Raw genomic sequence first — 21,580 nt, 5'->3', positions numbered from 1 at the left:
CCTCCACAAGGCTGGAAAGGGCTACGGGAAATTGCCAAGCAGCTTGGTGAAAAAAGGTCCACTGTTGGAGCAATCATTAGAAAATGGAAGAAGCTAAACATGACTGTCAATCTCCCTCGGACTAGGGCTCCATGCAAGATCTCACCTCGTGTGGTCTCAATGATCCTAAGAAAGGTGAGAAATCAGCCCAGAACTACAGGGGAGGAGCTGGTCAATGACCTGAAAAGAGCTGGGACCACCGTTTCCAAGGTTACTGTTGGTAATACACTAAGACGCCATGGTTTGAAATCATGCATGGCACGGAAGGTTCCCCTGCTTAAACCAGCACATGTCAAGGCCCGCTCTTAAGTTTGCCAATGACCATTTGGATGATCCAGAGGAGTCATGGGAGAAAGTCATGTGGTCAGATGAGACCAAAATAGAACTTTTGGTCATAATTCCACTAACCGTGTTTGGAGGAAGAAGAATGATGAGTACCATCCCAAGAACACCATCCCTACTGTGAAGCATGGGGGTGGTAGCATCATGCTTTGGGGGTGTTTTTCTGCACATGGGACAGGGCTGACTGCACTGTATTAAGGAGAGGATGACCGGGGCCATGTATTGCGAGATTTTGGGGAACAACCTCCTTCCCTCAGTTAGAGCATTGAAGATGGGTCGAGGCTGGGTCTTCCAACATGACAATGACCCGAAGCACACAGCCAGGATAACCAAGGAGTGGCTCTGTAAGAAGCATATCAAGGTTCTGGCGTGGCCTAGCCAGTCTCCAGACCTATACCCAATAGAGAATCTTTGGAGGGAGCTCAAACTCCGTGTTTCTCAGCGACAGCCCAGAAACCTGACTGATCTAGAGAAGATCTGTGTGGAGGAGTGGGCCAAAATCCCTCCTGCAGTGTGTGCAAACCTGGTGAAAAACTAAAGGAAACGTTTGACCTCTGTAATTGCAAACAAAGGCTACTGTACCAAATATTAACATTGATTTTTTCAGGTGTTCAAATACTTATTTGCAGCTGTATCATACAAATAAATAGTTAAAAAATCATACATTGTGATTTCTGGATTTTTTTTTTAGATTATGTCTCTCACAGTGGACATGCACCTACGATGACAATTTCAGACCCCTCCATGATTTCTAAGTGGGAGAACTTGCAAAATAGCAGGGTGTTCAAATACTTATTTTCCTCACTGTATGTATGTATGCTTGGCTAATCCATTTCACACAAATCAACCGGTTTTAAAATGACACCTGAAAGCATTTTTTAATTCCACAAATCCTTCTTTAGTAGTCCATTTTTCCACAACATTCTTCGTTACAAGCCCATGCATGTGATCCATTCCATCTCTGCCTCCTTTGCCAACTGCTATAATGAGTGCTGATGACCTGCCTCTGTTGAGCAGCTCAAATTCTGAGCCCTGAAAGAGATAGTGTGTGCTGGGCTTTCATTAAAACCCCAGCCTGACTTGAGCGGCTGGTGTTCAGAATAATCTACACCAGAGAATTTCCTTCTTTATTTGCACTCAACCGAAGTAATTAGCAGGAAGAAGCGGTGTAGGAATCTGCCCAGGGCGGCACTGATGACTGAAAAGCCATTATGCAAAACCTCAGTCAGAGGTCACATGTTTTTTTCCCCCACTCATTCTTAGAGAAGGGACATATTTTAAATGTATATGGTTCATTCTGTGGTGGAAACAGAGAGATGACCATCACTACAAACCTCCTGCCCTGATTTGGCAGAGTTCTCAGCGGAATGCAACGACTCGATCTCGCCCTCATTCATGGCCGCCTCTAAACACTCATGTAGATCTTTGAAGCCATTCACCTGAAGAGGGTATTGCCCAAACATCTCAGTGTTCTCAAATTTCTTTCCTGTGAAAAACACAGTGACACACATATTCACATAATTGTATTCTTTAAATACTCTCAGTAATGTCCTCTGTATAGTGATAACCTTGTTTTATGTGTAATCTCTTATTTAGTGAGCACCATATGGAAAGCAGCACAGTGAAAGTGTGTCATGCACAATAAACACTTCCAAACACAATGCAAGCAAGATTGACTAGCAGCCTTAGACCAGAAAAACACTATATGAATGTACACAAATGCAGATTTGAATGCTTGACTGGTGTTATTATTCAGGTAGGTGATGACAGTTTAAACTAATACCCACTATGACACCCCTGGAGGCAAAGTTGAGTATGCATTGTGCAATTGCATTTTTATTAAAGGGATAATTCACCCAAAAATGAATTTTCTCATAATTTACTCACCCTCATGCCATCCCAGATGTGTATGACATTCTTCTGCTGAACACAAAGATTTTTGTAAGTCATTCACATCTGGGATGGCATAAGGGTGAGTAAATGATCAGAGTTTTCATTTTCATCCTTTAACTGCATTCCTAGACATTTCTGAAAGCAACAACATATGAAATGGAGTCTGCGTAGCTTGTTTATGTATTTGGTTAGAATATGTTTCAGGCCATACAAGCACTCACACAACAGGTTTGTTTGCACATACAGTACTTCCCATTGACAAGTTTTAAAGCCGTTTGCAACAGTGATGCATTTCCGAGCGAAATAGGCTATTCAACAATAAGTCAAGTGGTTTTTATTGTCGTTCAACCATATACAGTTTGTACAGTACACAGTGAAACGAGACAACATTCCTCCAGGACCATGGTGCAACATAAAACAACATAGGACAAACACAGAACCACATGAGACTACACAGACTAAATAACATACCTATATAAAGTGCACATGCAAACGTGTGCAAAAAGTACGGCACAGTACAATAAATTACTAAAAATTCAAAAGGACAATAGGCACAGTGAGAGACAGTGCAGCGCCGAACAGTACACAGTAGTGCAAAAAGATGACTGTTTCTAAAAATGCCAAATGTAAACATAACATCACACTCGACTGCCAAGCGATCCAGTGAGAGCTGAAGGTCACGGACCGATGATGACATGAAGACAACATCATCTGCAAAAAGCAGCGATGAGATCCCCAGCCCACCGAACCGCACACCTTCCCCACCCCGACTACGCCTCGATATCCTGTCCATGAATATCACAAACAGGATTGGTGACAAAGCGCAGCCTTGGCGGAGACCAACCCCCACATGGAATGAACTCGACTTCGTGCCGAGGACCCGGACACAGCTCTCGCTTTGGACGTACAGGGATTGGATCACCCTAAGAAGGGACCCCCCACCCCGTACTCCCGCAGCACCTCCCACAGTCTCTTCCGGGGGACCCGGTCATACGCCTTCTCCAGATCCACAAAACACATGTAGACCGGATGGGCATACTCCCAGGCCCCCTCCAGGATCCTTGCGAGAGTAAAGATCTGGTCCGTCGTTCCACGGCCAGGACGAAAACCGCATTGTTCCTCTTCAATCCGAGGTTCGACAATCGGCCGAACCCTCCTCTCCAGCACCTTGGAGTAAACTTTACCAGGGAGGCTGAGAAGTGTGATACCCCTGTAGTTGGCACACACTCTCTGATCCCCCTTTTTGAAGAGGGGAACCACCACCCCGTTCTGCCACTCCTTAGGCACTGTCCCAGATTTCCACGCAATGTTGAAGAGGCGTGTCATCCATGACACCCCTCCACATCCAAAGCTTTCAGCATTTCTGATCGGATCTCATCAATCCCCGGGGCTTTGCCACTGCGGAGTTGTTTGACTACCTCAGTGACCTCCCCCAGGGAAACAGAATCTGATCCCCCATCATCCTCCGGCTCTGCCTCTACCATAGAGGGCGTGTTGGGATTTAGGAGTTCTTCAAAGTGTTCCTTCCACCGCCCAATAACCTCCTCGGTTGAGGTCAACAGCGTCCCATCTTTGCTGTATACAGCTTGAATGGTTCCCCGTTTCCCCCTCCTAAGGTGGCAGACGGTTTTCCAGAAGCACTTTGGTGCGGACCGAAAGTGGCTTCTCCGAACTTTTCCCACACCCTTTAGCTCTCACTGGATCGCTTGGCAGTCGAGTGTGAAGCAGCTGGGATGAGGATTAGCACCTCTAAATCTGAGGCCATGGTTCTCAGCAGGAAACCGATGGAGTGCGTACTCCAGGTAGGGAATGAGGTTTTGCCCCAAGTGAAGGAGTTCAAGTACCTCGGGGTCTTGTTCAGGAGTGAGGGGACAATGGAGCGGGAGGTTGGCCGGAGAATTGGGGCAGCGGGGGCGGTATTGCACTCGCTCTATCGCACCGTTGTCACGAAAAGAGAGCTGAGCCGAAAGGCAAAGCTCTCGATCTACCGGTCAATTTTTGTTCCTACCCTCACCTATGGTCATGAAGGTTGGGTCATGACCGAAAGAACTAGGTCGCGAGTACAAGCGGCCGAAATGGGCTTCCTCAGAAGGGTGGCGGGCTTCTCCCTTAGAGATAGGGTGAGGAGCTCAGTCATCCGTGAGGAGCTCGGAGTAGAGCCGCTGCTCCTTTGCGTTGAAAGGAGTCAGTTGAGGTGGTTTGGGCATCTGGTAAGGATGCCCCCTGGCCTCCTCCCTAGGGAGGTGTTTCAGGCACGTCCAGCTGGGAGGAGGCCTCGGGGAAGACCCAGGACTAGGTGGAGAGATTACATCTCCACACTGGCCTGGGAACGCCTCGGGGTCCCCCAGTCAGAGTTGGTTAATGTGGCTCGGGATAGGGAAGTTTGGGGCCCCCTGCTGGAGCAGCTGCCCCCACGACCCGACTTCGGATAAGCGGTTGAAGATGGATGGATGGTAAACATAACATACTATGAGATAGTGTTCTATGCACATAGCAGTTATTGAGGTAGCAGCCAGGTATAAAGTGACAATAATTAAAGTGCAACTCAGGACACGTGTGTGTGTCAGTCCAGTCTCTGAGTATTGAGGAGTCTGATGGCTTGGGGGAAGAAGCTGTTACACGGTCTGGCCGTGAGGACCTGAATGCTTCGGTACCTCTTTCCAGACGGCAGGAGGGTGAAGAGTTTGTGTGAGGGGTGCGTGGGGTCATCCACAATGCTGGTTGCTTTGCGGGTGCAGTGTTTTTTGTAAATGTCTTTGATGGAGGGAAGAGACCCCCCGATGATCTTTTCAGCTGTCCTCACTGTCCTCTACAGGGCTTTGCGGTCTGAAACGGTGCAAGTCCCAAACCAGGCAGTGATGCAGCGGCTCAGGATGCTCTCAATAGTCCCTCTATAGAATGTAGTGAGGATGGGGGTGGGAGATGTGCTTTCCTCAGACTTCAAAGAAAGTAGAGACTGCACCTCCTCTCTGTATGCTGACTCGTCGTTCTTGCTGATGAGACCCACCACGGTCGTGTCATCGGTGAACTTAATGATGTGGTTCGAGCTGTGCATTGCTGCACAGTCGTGAGTCAGCAGAGTGAACAGCAGTGGACTGAGCACACAGCCCTAGGGGGCCCCAGTGCTCAGTATGGTGGTGGTGGAGATGCTGTTCCCGATCCGGACTGACTGAGGTCTCCCAGTCAGGAAGTCAAGGATCCAGTTGCAGAGGGAGGTGTCCAGGCCCAGCAGGTTCAGCTTTCCAATCAGGTGCTGAGGAATTATTGTGTTGAATGCTGAGCTGAAGTCTATGAACAGCATTCGAACGTATGTGTCCTTTTTATCTAGGTGGGTGAGGGCCAGATGGAGGGTGGTGGTGATGGCTTCGTCTGTTGAACGGTTTGGACGATACCCGAACTGCAGTGGGTCTAGTGAGGGGGGCAGCTGTGTCTTAATGTGCGTCATGACGAGCCCCTCGAAGCACTTCATGATGATGGGTGTGAGTGCGACGGGACGGTAGTCGTTGCGGCAGGACACTAAAGACGTCTTTGGCACGAGGACGATGGTGGTGGCCTTGAAGCACGTTGGAACGACAGCACTGCTCCAAAATGTTGGTAAGAACATCTGCCAGCTGGTCTGCACATCCTCTGAGCACTCAGCCAGGAATGTTGTCTGGTCCAGCAGCCTTCCGTGGGTTGACTCTCCATAGAGTTTTCCTCACATCAGCCGTGAGAAAACAATGGTGGGATTTGCTATTATCAAGTGGATGGAAGCGGATCTAACTCCGCTCAGAGAAAAAAAGCATTCCTCTCGCTACATTCATAGCCGATTGGCTGGTGACAGCGCAGTCAGAGCGCATAACGAGAAAGCTTATAGAGCATTCACAAAAATTGGGCTTAAGATTAAACAGAAAAAAAGCGTATTAAGTGTAGCCCCAGATAAGTAATGGACCACACAGTCCATTACTTATCTGGGGCTTCTGTGGTTCCTGCCGCAGTGAGGGGTTGTGCCGATACTGCAGTAGGAAGGAAAAGGAAACCCTCAAAATCTTCCACCTACTCAGAGAAAAGAAAATCTGACTGTCCCTCATCCTCATAATCCAGCACCTCCTCCCGTCCTCGTAATCCAGCGCACCCCAGGACAAAGCTGGGGCGGTAGCAAAAGCAGGGCTAGCAGAATCGAGGGGATCCTGGCCCGACAGGCTAGCTTGGAACGCTAGATCCCGGGTTGTCAATCGCCATTTGGGCATATTTCAGCCCAAGACACGCAGAGCAGACCTGGTGTGTGTCTTTGCATGAAATTTTGTTTCCACAAGGGCAAAGCCACGAAGAATCCCCCGAACTAGCTAAAGTACTCTACATTGCTGCAGCAATTTAGCTGGAGTGCTAAAGAAATTTTAAAAGTAAATTGCAGGACAAAACGATCACAGTATGGTGCTAGTAATTCGACAAAAGATACTAGAATGAATAGTCAGCGTCCAGTGTGGATCCTAGTCCATGACTATTCCGAACGGTAATCCAGGCTTCTGGTGTGAAGCGAGTAGAGGTTTTTGAATAACGAATAGACGCTGTATCGCTCCTTTTATACTGGGAAGCGGAGTCACTCCCAGACATGAGTGTCACGTCTGTCAGCCAATGAGGGCTGCCATGATGCAATACAGCTCATGAGGAATACGCGGAAGGAGCGTATCCCACAGTGAGACACCGAGACTCATGCTTCAAAGAGAACACCATTTCATATTAATGCAAGATCACCTTTTCTTAACAAGAGGCAAGGACTCTCACAGCCAGTTGATAACACCCCGCCTCAATCTACTCACCCTCCAGAACCCCCACAGCCAGAAAACGTCCATAAAACAGCTCAACCATCGGGTTCTTTGGCTTCTCTCCCTCCCTGTGTAGAACAAGAGTAAACATGGGAATCATACCAGCATGGAAATGCTCTGAATTAGAGGAGTCAGAGTCCTTTGGCTGTTGGACTCAAACCGGGACTGCCTTCATTGGGTATTTAATGGTGGTAATTGAAGTCATACAGGTGAATGTGAAGCTTTAATCATAATTAATGTCATTCCAGCTGAATATCTGGTTTGGTCATACATTATTCTAACTGACATGAGAGAAACACAGATATACAGAGGACGGCCATTTGAAATGGCTGTGGGATGGCCATTAGCCTTTGGTAGGACGTTTAAGGTCTCACCTGTCCTCCTCAGCCTTAATCTGAAATGCATCTTCGAGCCAGTCTAAGAGTTTGTGGGTGAACTCGCTCACATCCTGCTGTACACATAAATACATACAAATTCAGATTACACAATGTGTTCTTTTTTTTTTTAAACAGGTCTCAACTGGTCTTCGAAAAATATATATATATATCTGTATTCTTTCTGAAAGCATCCATACTTAGCGCAAGAACATGAAACTATTATTCCTTATAAAGATGAGAGGGTGTAACAGATTTAACCTCGGCAAGAATATTTCCAAAAATAGTTGTTCTATCGGGATCATCGGTGAGGTTCAGAGGCTTACTTGCTGAGATTCACTGGACTTGAAGGCATCCTTTAGGATCTCCACGGCTCTGGATGGGTCCACATACTTACGCTTGGAACCTACCAATAATGAGAATAGGCACCTCAGCTCCTGCATAAAGGGCAGGTTCCTGTGCTCCTACAGAAATATGGAGAATAAATTATTATTATTAACAAAAACAAGGGTTTTTTCATCCTCACATATAGTAAAATACTGTGTGAAATAACAAAATCGTAGCCAGTAAGAATATTAATGTTAAATATAAAAATGTAGAGGGAGATTTCACTGTGAGTGGAACTACCAAGTATAATGTAACAAAAATTTAAACAATTGAGAAAATGTCTTGTTGCACATCACTTTATTGGATGGAGATTGACTAGATCTGACATGGAGGCCAACACGCGGAAGGTCAGATTCCTTGATCAGCTAACTTCAGCTGGATTTTCTTCCTCATTAGAGCTTTCATTGACAATTGATTAAAACCTAAATCCAGCAAAAGCTTCTCTACTGGCTCCAGAGAGGAAAAGAAAGACTTATAAAAAGACTTATAAAAAGAAAGAGATGAATCCAGGGCTCTGTGGTCTTCTAACAGCAGATGGGGTTAAAATCGGTTTATCAGCTATGTCTGCTGACCCCATTCACAAGCACAGGATCCACAGAGATAGACCCAAAGAAAGAAATCATAGTGATCACAGCTGGCCTGCTGAGCCGGACACTGTCTAGTACTCTCTCACTCTCAAACATGGTCTGTAGAAGACTGGCGCCAATGTGACAGTTTAACAGTCAGAATACAGAGACCCTTGAAAAAGCACTTCCTCTGATTCACCTCCCCTGGTCTCAGGCCATTGAGATGGGTTGAAATCACTGCTCTCAACAGCAGGATGATTTCATAGCATTCAGGCTTTCAAATCAGGTCAAGCAAGGTCAACGCAGTTGAAAGTGTGTCTCAGTGAGAAATAGAAGCTATTATGGCATGTTGAGTCCTGCTGAATATCTGTGGAGGTGTTTGGGGGGCATCTTACCTTCTGATTACGGGGCAAGTCCTGCATTCGGGCAGGGGGCGAATAATGCAACACCAGTCTCTGGAACTCCAGCAGGTTAAAAAGAGACTGAAAAAAATAAAAATCAATATGAGAACAGTTTGTACCAGCTCTGAATTTCAACCCAGCCTGGCACAATACATTAGACAACTAGACTGCAAACACCTCTAACAAATGTATTTGGCATTTTTCATGCTTAGCTAATGAGAAATGTTGAGACTCTTTCAAATGTATATATCCACATAGATCAGCATGCCCAACCTGCCTGTGGTTCTCACATGAGAAGGGGCTTCTTCAGGAGTCAGATTACACACAGGAGGTAAACAGCATGTGACATAGTACTCAGCAATCATTACTCAGGTCTCTACATGATTCATGTTCTCACACCGTTTAGGAGACCCAAACAATCAGCTAATTAAGTAGTAGCTAGTATTATGCTAATAAATTGACTACTCATACATTATATACTATTTGAGAATTATAAAAACAAGTCATGAGACAGTATTTTAAAAGCTAAAAAAACTTAGGGATACATTGATAGAAAAACTGTGTCTTATACTGATATACACTCACTAAGCAATATATTAAGAACACTATGGTCCTAATAAAGTGCCCAACGTGGTCTTGTTGATGTGGTTTTGTTTTTGGCACAGTGTTGTGCATGAAAATCCCAGGTGATCAGCAGTTATGGAAATACTCAAACCAGCCCAACTTGCACCAACAATCATGTGAGTGCCATATTGCTGAAATTATTTTTATGGTAAATCTAAATTAAAAAGGAAATTCTGTTTCAAGCTAAACTTGTAATGAACTCAGAATATTCCTCTAAACTGTAATATTGACTGATACCAATTACAATGCACCCCTAACAAAGGCCCAAAACAATTAAACTGCCATTTGTGTTTGTGTTATTGTTTTATTGAGATGCAATCACAGTGACTGAAACTGACCTGTATAACTGCACTGAACCAGCAGGTGTTACCCACATTCTTCAGCCCTACGGGACAATTCTCCTGCCTCTTCCTGTCATAAGGATTGGGCGAATCGCTCCATACTTCTGTGTGAGTGCGCTTCAGGCTGGCCTTGTTTTCTGCAATGCTAGCCTCCAAGACTCTACAGCAGAAAGACAACAAATTTCACTTCAGTCTGGTCATTCCATAATGAAAAGGTTCCAAAACAACTCTACTGGTCAATTTGATGAATTAAATAAATGACTTGCCATACAATAATAGACAATAACATAAACAATAGCATAGTTATATATTATAATGAACCAAAATAACAAAATAAATCAGCAGTCTAAGGGCTAAAAGAGAGCAGTGGACCCCACCTGCTAATGGCCTGCTCTTCATCAGTGATGCCCGTCTCCCTGAAGGCCCTGCTTGACTCCTCCAGACTGAGAGCGATGGCTCGCTGAAGGTCATCTTTATCATCTCCAGTAAGATCAATTACATCTGAAACAACAATAGAAATGTTCATAAATGGGGAACTGCCAAATGAAAATTGCCTTTTGAACTACCACAACACAATTACAATATGGAATCTTTGGGCCAAAAATGATGAGACCATAGGCATCAATTATGATGCCCAAATGTGTAGTCCAGACAGCAGCTTGCTATCTTTTGAAACACAGCAACAGTGACGAATACTAAATATCTCTCCGACTCTTTCAGATGAGTGTGTATTTATCAGAGTGCTGCCAAAACTCCCACTGTTATGAGCTACACAATGTTTCGTTTAAGTATCTCTTTCCAAAAGAGATAAACAATTAATTCCACAAAATGGAATCTGGCTGCTTCTTATTTGTGACTTATTAAAGGGATAGTTCACCCAAAAATGAACATTCTCTCATCATTTACTCACCCTTATGCCAGTTCTTCTGCTGAACACAATTGAAGATTTTATGAAGAATATTTCAGCTCTCTAGGTCCTTAAGTGAATGGGTACCAAAATTATAAAGCTCCTAAAGCACATACAGACAGCATAAAAGTAAGCCATATGACTTCAGTGGTCACATCCATGTCTTCAGATGCAATATGATAGGTGTGGGTGTGAAACATAAATATTAAAGGCCTTTTTCTATAAAATTCTCCTCCCTGCCCAGTAGGTGGCCATATGCATGAAGAAAACAATCGGCAAAACAAAAGAAGAAGAATGTAAAAGTGATTGATAGTGAAAAAGGACTTAAATATTGATCCGTTTCTCACTCACACTTATCATATCGCTTCGGAAGATATTAATTGCACCACAGGAATCGTATTGATTACTTTAATGCTGCCGTTTTTGCTTTTGGAGCTTCTAAATTTTGTCACACATTTACTTGCATCGTTAGGGCCAACAGCTGAAATATTCTTCTAAACATTTGTGTTCAGCAAAAGAAAGTTAAACACATCTGGGATGGCATGAGGGTTAGTAAATTATGATAGAATTTTCCTTTTTGGGTGAACTATCCCTTTAATAAGCATATCAGGGAATCTAAGCACAATTCTAATCGAATCTTCCTGACATCCTTTATAATCAAACAGCATGACTCAGTTTACTGGCCAGCGTTAACAGAGCACGTGCACCTGGTTCTACAATCTGTTTTCATGCATCATGGCTTTTCCTTGTATCGCATCACAGATTAGTTCAACCTTCCTCTGGATTCCAGCCAATCAATGTTCTGATATTTAAATACATACTTGTGTCAGCCTGGCTGCCCACGCTGATGTATCTATCATTTGTGATCTGGGCCGTCTGGTAATATGTGGCTTCATCTTGCTGCGGGACTTTAGCATTCTTCTCTGTGAGATAAGCAACCGCCTCAGCTAGGTCACCGTTACTAACCTGGACACAAACAAAAACACAAAGAGCAATCAGCAAACGTCTCCATGCACAAATATGAAGAGTATCACAACCAAATTTGTCACAATACAAGTACTAATTTAGACTCATTATTGCAAAATTAACCCAGACAGGGTTGTAAGGGTTTATGTTGCAATAATGACCAACTGACGGTACATTATCCTGCTTAATACATGGCTAATTACCCAATAAGTAAATAAATGTACAGAACTTTAAATTATTATATTATGTGAGATGAAACAGACTCTCAAGTGCTAAGAGAGATAACTAACATAAAGGAAGCACATTGTAGGGCCGTTATAGCTAAGTGTATCTGTCTGCGTCCTGCAAGACTACAAGGAACACCCACTTCACGACACGCCCACTACACATAATGCCCCTATTAGATAATAAAGCAATTCTATTGGCTACAAGAACTTTTAAAGTCCTATGCAATCACAGTATGACTCATATTCCCTAAACTCTTTAAAAATGGCAAAGTACAACTTTTTAATTATATGTCATACATGATATTATTACACCGAAGATATCAATGGTAAATTGAACACATTTTTAATGTGAAATTTTGTGGAAGTGTTTTTTACTGTATTCCTGAAGGCGTTTGTACAATATCTGCTTGTACAATAATAAAAAATATATATAAATGGTCAAATATTTTTTTTTCTGTTATGGTTTCTCCAGTTAGCTCACAAGCTAATCCATCAGCCTATTAGCTTAGCATACTGAAAGCTTCTTCTTTTCCTCATTTTCATTTAATTTCTCCTCACTGTCACCACCTAGTGATACGACGGTATGATTGTACTCAAAACAACTTAATTTGTGATTTGATTTTACAATGTTTTCATTTGAAAAATTATTAGGTTTAGATTTATGAATTGGTGAAATGTGTAGGGTGCTGCCTGACTCAAAATAAACAACAAACACAGAGTAAACGTGGCATCCAACTGTTCAAAGACTTCAGGATTTTGCTGCTTATTTGAAGGGGGTGTAACTTGTACCTTGTAGTAGACTTACAGATCGCAGACAGACCCTTCATATTACAGTGGACATAATACAAAAATATTTGACTGTAAGATGATGCAACTGACCAATTGGATTATAGCTAGATACTAAAGGAAACTGATTCACCTGCAGTGCCTGCTGTAACAGCTGAACATCTGTAGTTCCAGTAACTTCCCTCAACTGGTTCAGTAACGTCTGCTGGTGCTGTGAAAACAACACATTGTCCGTTACACAACAGAAAGCACAATTGAAACACAACAGAAATGGCCAACCTACTCACAGAATGAACGTTACTGTAACTACATTTTTGCAAACTTTTTACATGCCACTTTTTACATCATGCTGTATTTTACTGATGAAATGAACACTAGAGGTGCTACGACAACTCTTTCTTTTATTCACTTTCACATATATCACTGGAACTATGACCATTTAGGACTTTATAAACACTTATTTTCCACTCTATTACTCACACCCTGCTATGTTAAGATATCAATACACTTTTACTGGGTCGCAAGCCCGAATCTAGAGTGTGCCGAGCGACTCCAGCCAGGTCTCCTAAGCAACCCAATTGGCCCGGTTCCTAGGGAGGGTAGTCACATGGGGTAACCTCCTCATGGTGGCGATTAGTGGTTTTCGCTCTAAATGGGGCACTTGGTAAGTACATGGACCGCGGAGAGTAGCATGAACCTCCCATGCTGTGAGTCGCCACGGTGTCATGCACAAGGAGCCAACTGATAAGGTGCACAGATTGCCGTCTCTGAAGCGAAGGCAACTAAGACTTGTCCTCTGCCACCCGGATTGAGGTAACCGCGCCACCACGAGGACTGGGAATTGGGCATTCCAAATTGAGAGAAAATAAATAAATTTAAAAAAATTATAAAGAAAAAAGAAATTACTCTAACACATCATTTGAAAGACTACACATTTTATTTACATTACAGACCCACCTACATTTACACACTTATTCCATTGTGATTAACTTCCACAGTGGCTCACCTGACAGTGTGTTGGACTTTGAACTTGGAGATCGAGCCTTGAGCCCAGCAAAGGACACTCGGAGTGAAAGTGAAGCAAAATGGATATAGAAGTGACAAGATATGACATGGTTGCTTCACTAAATTAGCTTTTCATGTCATTTGCTTTTAAAACACTATTGGTTAGGTTTAGGCATATGTTAAGGATGTCTGTTTTGTTTATCTCTCATTTATCTTTCAAGAAACTATTGGTTAGATTTAGGTAAGGGAGGTATGTTTTACTCATTAAAAAATCCATCAAATGATCACCTTAAAAATATTGTCTGATTACAACATAATTTAACTCTATTTTGGCACAGAGTAAAGAGCCCTTTATCTCAGTCCTGCCTGTGAATAGGCAAGGCATGAGTCAAACACTGACTGTTCCAGACTGAACTTAAACTCCTCCCAAACTGAATTCCAGAATGACTGATCCGTTTCTACTCATCTGGCCATTTCAGTTAAGCAGAAGTCCCATGTTCCATGCTGTCCTGTGCAAACATTCTTCTCCTTGCCTCATATGCTTCAAGCAATCAGCACCGAAATCTAAGTCGGAGTTACATCATTACATAACAAAATTGTTGCCAGGGGGGAGAAGATGAGAAGATGCTCCACAGAGAATGACCTCTGACTGCATTTATTTCCTTTCAGTTCATGATATGACATGAAACATGGTATGTGTTAAGCATGCATGTCCTAACACTCACTGTGGAAGGCGCCGTCCTCACACTTTCAGCCACTGATTATGATGCACTCAGCTAATGTAACACATTTCACAACAGTAATATGATAAAGCAGCACAAGCTCATGGCCAATTCAGGGCTGCTGAAAATCAAACATAGTGTACAGCCTGTTCACTTTCAGTTCATATGAAACACATAGCTTTCGGTTCCAAAGTAGGCTATCAGCTGTAACTCTCAGCAAAGGATCAGCCTTGAAAACACACCCCGTTTATAAAGCCACTTTTTAGTTAGTGCACAGGGGTCCATTTATTCTGATGAATTTTCATTACATGTAACTGAATAGATGATCTGACTATGTAAAATGAGCCAAAAGAAACACACAAAAACACTAATAAATGACTTTAAATACATGATTACCGTTTACAAACAAATACAATTTAAGCCCTCAAAACTACAAATGAGGCAAAAAAATCAACAAGAAAATCTAATGTTTACGAACAAATGTGCACAACAACATGCACATATAACAATAATAAAGCAGCTGTTCGTGAGTGTCAAAACATAAACACACCCACTAAACCACGTAAAACTCACAATGAGTAATTATAACAAATCTTAACACTTAAACAGAGACTTTGCTGAAGTTTAGAGCAATTTCAGTGATAACGGAGTGAAAATTGAGGGATTTGTTTGTGATATTTCAGTGTTTTGTAGTGGAAGTTTAGCCGCTTTAGCTCTGTTAGCCCACACTAAACCGTTTCGCATCTTTAAAAGCATGTGCCGTTTTATTTGTAGTTGTTTGTTGTCTTAAACCTTAAAAACCCTTTAGTGGACTAAAAACTCGTAAGTTTATAAACATAATTAATCATATAAAGAAAGAAAAAAAAACAGAACTTGTGGCGCGGCTAATGCTAACACTAGGCCGCAACAATCCCACTGACCCACAGTAACTTCCAACGCATCCGAAAACCTCCTCGCTACACCGACAGAGCCGAACCGGACTGGGTCTGTATGTTCGACCAGTGAGTGTGCGTTACCTTCTGAGAGTGCTGCTGCAAGACATTCTGCTCCACCGTCATGGCCGGTTCCGATCCAGGCGAGATGGACTCAGGTTCCAGGGTAAAACACGAAGCATATAGGAGTTAAAAGAGTTTCAGATGTGAGAGGTTAAAAAAGAAAAATCCCGTACTCATCCGCGCTACAACAGCGCCATAACGAACACGAGCACAGCATCTGACATCTCTGACATCTATTAGCTGGGTCTGGATCACACACACACAAGCGGTTACGTCATTGTGATGGCGTAAACAGACACATGAAACATGCACAAACAAAGCAATACACGATCTCGCTTACACATACAGAGGCGATTCTCTGCTTTACCTTTAACAACGCTTAAAGGTAAAGCAGAGACGCTTTAACCAGCCAAAGATGGTTGGCTGGTCTTAGCCGGTTTAAGCTAGTCTCCCAATCTGAACAGATAAAAATGCCCCAACCCCTCTATAATCAGCCCACAGAGCTAAAACCAGGTTCAGGACTGGGAGGAACCAGTTGTATTGATTCAAGATAATCTCACATCCATTATTATCATTATTCTGAATTTTGGGGGGAATGTGTACCCCTCAATTTATTATTTGGTGTTTACGGCCCAGCCTCAACATAAACACATGCATGCGGTCATGTAATACATGTTGAGACACACACACACACACACACACACACTACACAAGCGCGATAAAGTCAGCTGACTTTGAGTTTGTAACATAAATGACACGAATCTGAGAGAGTAAATGTAACTTACATTTGGTTACAGAAACTTTCACTTACAAATCTGATGTTCAAGATATTCAAATGACCATTTTACTAGAACAGTGCACATTTTGAACTTTCATTTAGGCTAACATGTTACATAATGTTCCACATGACATATGGTCAACATCACCTAGCATTATTAGCAGTAGACACTATATGGAGCTATGCATGCAGACCTCAAAATATATTTTTTATTATTATTATTATTATTATTTTTTTTTATCATGAATGGAATTTCAGACTTTACAAAACATAATCAACAACATAATAAAACGTTGTAAATAAACTTGCAAACATGGAAACCAAGCAACCTCGTAAATTATTCAAGCCAGGTGCATGTTGCAAAATGTACTTATTTTATTTACTACTGAAATGTACTCAAATTAGCAAATAGATATGATTAGGTTTTTCTACTTTTAATTTTTTTGATTGCTACATGGTGGCACATTATAAAAATAACAAATAAAAATACAAAATATCTACTTATGAGCTAAAGCATTCATTTTTACATGTTTGAATTAAAATAAATATTTACTTAATGTATTCAATTTCATGCTTATATAACTTATGTAATGTAGAATATTACTTAATATTTTCTGCTATAATTACTTCACCACAAAATAGTTTTTTTCAATGCAGATGGATTTTTCTCTCAAAATCAGTGCATGAAATGCAAAAAATAAAAAATAAATAAAATACAATCTCATCAGATTCGGTCTGTGCCCGAGTATGACCCAACCATGGCTGGGTAAGAAAAGGAAAATGCAGCTAGGTGGTGTGCAGTCTGGCGTAAATATCTTTATATTCATCCTTGTTGTTTCTTGTTTAATAATATGAAATGTTTATGTGGGTGTTCACAAATTAAATGATAGTGTCAGAAATTAATTTTTCCATTGAGGGGCAATATTTCCCCCTGGATGTTTTTGTATTTTAGTTTTTTGTTTAGTTTACATCTGTATTTATGACTTAATTTGTAGCCTACTATAATTTTCCAGAAGTTGTTGTAGAGTGATTTCTAAGTCACTGCAAAAGGTGAAAGAAGCTGGAGAGGGTAAAATGTTTGGAGTTGGTATGATGTTTTTTCAACTTCGTTATTTTTATTATATTTTTGTTTTGTTTAAAGTGTAATTTGAATGTAAAAAATGTTTTTGGTTTAATTTTTTCAGGTTTCAATAATTTAATAACATTTTCGAATTTGTTATTTTTTTTTTTTTTTTAACATTTATAGGCATATGTTTTCAAATCATAAAAAACTGTGTCACACTTTTATGTTAAATATGTACATTTAATACATTTATTAAGTAATTAAATATTATATCTTACGCAATACTATGTGTACTTCGGCCTAGAATATAATATTATACAAGAAGTCACAATTCATATTTTGAATTTTGGGGGTATTTTTGTAATTTCTGGTGGCATGTTTTTCCTCTGAGTCACCATTAATTTCAGACACTGACACGATATAAGAGAGATTCAACATGTATAAAAGTTCGGTAGGAGTGATGGGGTTGGGCTATACATTTTAAAGAATGTGTTTTATTTTATTTTATAATATACAGAATTACTAAAATAATTATAAAACATAAAGAATGTACAAACATTTGAAATACATTTTCATGTAAGATATAAATGTGGATTTATTCCCTAGATTTATATTCTCAACCTCAGGCAGTTAGCTAAGAGCCACGGCCACACACACTGTTGAGAAAGAGAGAATTTGTGAAGTATTTCAAAGGAAGTCTCTTGAAGATGATGTGGTCAATTATTATTAATTTTTTTTATGTTTTAAGTGGGTTGTTATTTCTGTTTGCTGTGGACAGTTTACTGAAAGTAATGTGACATAATCCATGAACATACTTTTCTATTTCAATCACCAGTAAAAGATAATAGATAGATAGAGCTGTAACTATAACAAAAGTAATATGCTAACGTTTTGTTTTCCCACAACATGCCACAATGCATTTATGTTGGTCAGCGTGCAGTAATACAGGTTCACATGTCAAACCTGAACGCTGCCAGCAGATGGCACTCTTGTACATATTTTCAGTTAAAAGAAAGTTGCATAAGCTCTATGTACGGGCCAAAAGGACACCATAGAAGTCACCGAAGGAGGTCAGAGTGTTTGTATTTTTGTCTCTATTTAATTCAAACAATTTGTTTCTGAGGGTTACTTTCCACACAATCGTTTTGAATGAATACATTTTAAGTTTGAACCAGTAACGCAAATGAGAGCACGTCTTAAACAGGAGTGCCTGCACCATCAGTGTATTTAAGGTGTTATTTTACTAACACATGACATTGAATGAGTTGTTTTGTATCCCTCTTCCAGATTTTTTCTCTCATAAATAATGGTATTTAATGTATTACAGCATGTGCATATCTACAACAATAATGAAAGCACTATCTAAACAGTTTCCTGTACAGTAGCCTAAATAAACACAGCTTTGTCAGGTTACATAAGACTGCTCTACTTTACATTTTTTACAGATCAGAAGTCATGCAAATCTAATAATAAGGCCATTCAGCACCACCAGAGGCAGCCACATGTCAGTTCATGTAATAGCCATAATAGCTCAATAGAAAGCAGATTTTAGAAAGTTAAATAACACACTTAATACATACACAACATTCTTCATTGGTATTTTACAGAGACCTGCATGTCTTTATTTTTAACTAACTAAATCACAGAACATCTGAAAAAGCTGACCCCTGTCCCTCATGTCATTTTCCAGCTCTCATAACATTAATCTGAAGTGTAATCCAAAGGTTTCACTGGTCCGTCTGGGGGATTTTAGGAGTGGAAATGAATCTCAGGCAATATTTCGTACAAATGGGGTGGGTGTGGGGGTCACTCGCTGACCTTTGGCCTCAGAACCAATAGTTCTAATCTCAATCTGGCCTCAGTGAGATTGCTTGACACTAAAGCACCCTTTCACATTTAAGAGTGAATTGTGGAAATGTTTGCACTGAAAGTCCATGACCTGTAAAGTTGACTTTGAGCTGGTCATGTCGAGAACATATTCAAAGAAAACATCAGGTTTTATCAGCACTTTACAATAAGATTTAATGCTTAACGGTTCATGAATTAACAATGAGCAAAAATATTTTATAACATTTTTAACATTGGTTAATGTTAATTCATAAATACACAATTATTTACTGTTTATTTTTCATAATGCATTAACCAATGTTGACATATTGTTATGTATACCCTGTCTTGTTCCACTGTTGCCCTTTTGTTTACCATTTTTGTCACTTTTGTACTCCTTAGTTTTCACTTTTGTCCCTTTTGTAGCTCCACAGTCTTGTTTTCCCTCGTGTTCACTGGTCATTGTTTTCACCTGTCTCATTAGTTTGCCCTTTGGTTTCTGTTCATCACCTGGTTACCTTGTTTGAGTTCTGTTTGGTTATTGGTCCCTTTTCCCCTTGTGCATGTATTTAACCCTGTCTGTTTGTTCAGTCCTTGTCGATCGTTCAGTGTTGTTAGCCTGGTGTGTTTTCCCTGCCCGAGTTCTCAGTATTTGTTTCCTGTTTCCCCATTGTGAGTTTTTCTTTTGTGTTTATTTGTTTATTTGATCTTTCAATAAAAGTTTACTGCATTTGGATCCGCACCTCCTCGTCTGCCTCGCTGCTCATTCGTCACAGAACGATCGAACCACACATGGATCCAGCAGCTATACGGGCCAAATGCCGGCTGCTCAACTTGCAGCAAGAAAACCGTCCTTTAGTAGACCACGCTCTCTACTTTCTCCTCCTGGCGAGCTTTACGGACTTCCCGCACTCAGCATTGGTGGTTTTTTTTCAGAACAGCTTAAACCCCTCGCTGAGGGAGCGGGTGCCACAGGCAACGCCCGGCTGCACTCTCCGCGACTACCTGGAGACGACCCTACTAGCGTGCAGCTCACCGCTCCCTGTCACTCCTGCCCCGGTCTGCGAGCCAGCGCCCACGCCTGTCACGGTGAGCGAGCCAGCGCCCACGCCTGTCACGGTGAGCGAGCCAGCGCCCACGCCTGTCACGGTGAGCGAGCCAGCGCCCCCGCATGTCACTGTGAGCGAGCCTGAAGCCACGCTGACCAGGAACAGCGTCCCAGCTTCGCCAGTCGCATCAGCCCGAAGGAAGAGGAGAAGGGGAAAGGTCTCTGCTCTCCAGCCTCCGCAGCCCCGTGCCCTAAACCCCCCTTGGCTCTGCCCTCAGCGCCCAGCGAACCCAAGCTGGCACATACCATGGTAACCCAGCCAGCGCCTGTCGCCTCAGAGGTCAGTGAGCCAGCGCCTGTCGCCTCAGAGGTCAGTGAGCCAGCGCCTGTCGCCTCGACCGTCCCCGAGCCGGCGCCTGTCGCCTCGACCGTCCCCGAGCCGGCGCCTGTCGCCTCGACCGTCCCCGAGCCAGCGCCTGTCGCCTCGACCGTCCCCGAGCCAGCGCCAGTAGCCATGACCGTCCAAAGGCCAGCGCCAGTGGTCGTGCCCGTCCAAGAGTCAGCGCCTTCCAAGCTTCCTAGTACTCTGCCTTCCGAGCTTTCCAGAGCTCCGCCTTCCGAGCTTCCTGGTACTCTGCCTCCCGAGCCTTCCAGGGCTCCTCCTCCCGAGCCTTCCAGGGCTCCGCCCCCAAGCCTCCCGAGCCTTCCAGGGCTCCGCCTCTCGAGCCTTCCAGGGCTCCGCCCCTCAAGCCTCTCGAGCCTTCTAGGGCTCCACCCCTCCAGTCTCTCGAGCCACCCAGGGCTCCGCCTCTCGAGCCTTCCCTTGCTCCGCCCCCGAGCCTCCCACGGCTCTGCCCCAGAGACTCCAGAGCCTTCCAGGTCTCCGCTCCTAAAGCCTCCAACGGCGCCGCCTACCTCGTCTCCGCCTCCCGAGTCTCCTACGGCTCCGCCTCCCACGGCCCCGCCGCAAGAGCCATTCCCGGCTCCGCCTCCAAAGCCTCCCTCAGCCTCGCCTCCGACGCCTCCTAGTTCCTTCCCGGCTCCGCCTCTCCCGGCCAGGCCTCCTGAGCCCGTCCTTGCCCTGTGGTCGGCTTCCAGGCCACCTGAGCCCGTCCTTGCCCTGAGGTCAGCTCCCAGACCTCCTGCACCTGTCCTTGCCCTGCGGCCAGGCCCCAAGCCTCCTGAACCTGTCCTTGCCCTGAGGCCAGCTCCCAGGCCCCCTGGCCCGGTCCCTGTCCTGTGGCCTCCTCCCAAGCCTCCTGACCCGGCCCCTGTCCTGTGGCCTCCTCCCGGCCCTCCTGACCCAGTCCCTGTCCTGTGGCCTCCTCCCAGGCCTCCTGACCCTGTTCCCGTCCTGTGGCCGCCTTCCGGGCCTCCTGACCCGGTCCCAGTACTATGGCCTCTTCCCAGGCTCCCTGAACCAGTCCCTGTCCAGTGGCCTCCTCCCAGGCCCCCTGACCCGGTCCCTGTCCTTGCCAATTGGC

At 43.3% G+C, this 21,580-nt stretch overlaps 1 protein-coding gene across 3 annotated transcripts in view; it reads right to left on the bottom strand.

The window, feature by feature from the left end:
* Window positions 1-15,892, bottom strand: part of usp25 (ubiquitin specific peptidase 25) — a 32,103-nt gene extending 16,211 nt beyond the window's left edge. Inside the window, exons 1-10 of one of the 3 annotated variants that reach the window (XM_052117216.1) lie at window positions 15,402-15,892; window positions 12,792-12,869; window positions 11,501-11,645; window positions 10,150-10,273; window positions 9,770-9,932; window positions 8,802-8,888; window positions 7,780-7,917; window positions 7,454-7,530; window positions 7,074-7,147; window positions 1,716-1,867 (exon numbers count right to left, since the gene is read on the bottom strand). In XM_052117216.1, coding sequence (XP_051973176.1) covers window positions 1,716-1,867; window positions 7,074-7,147; window positions 7,454-7,530; window positions 7,780-7,917; window positions 8,802-8,888; window positions 9,770-9,932; window positions 10,150-10,273; window positions 11,501-11,645; window positions 12,792-12,869; window positions 15,402-15,443 — 1,080 coding nt within the window. In that variant the 5' untranslated portion in view covers window positions 15,444-15,892. The remainder of the gene's footprint in view (window positions 1-1,715; window positions 1,868-7,073; window positions 7,148-7,453; window positions 7,531-7,779; window positions 7,918-8,801; window positions 8,889-9,769; window positions 9,933-10,149; window positions 10,274-11,500; window positions 11,646-12,791; window positions 12,870-15,401) is intronic. The other 2 variants (XM_052117217.1, XM_052117218.1) reach the window with 2 other exon arrangements.
* Between the last annotated feature and the right edge of the window lie 5,688 nt (window positions 15,893-21,580).

The sequence above is a fragment of the Xyrauchen texanus genome, chromosome 44 (assembly GCF_025860055.1).
Source record: "Xyrauchen texanus isolate HMW12.3.18 chromosome 44, RBS_HiC_50CHRs, whole genome shotgun sequence".
Lineage (NCBI taxonomy): Eukaryota > Metazoa > Chordata > Actinopteri > Cypriniformes > Catostomidae > Xyrauchen > Xyrauchen texanus.
Note: the sequence above shows the minus strand (reverse complement) of the source record. Positions and strands in the feature narration are given on the sequence as shown.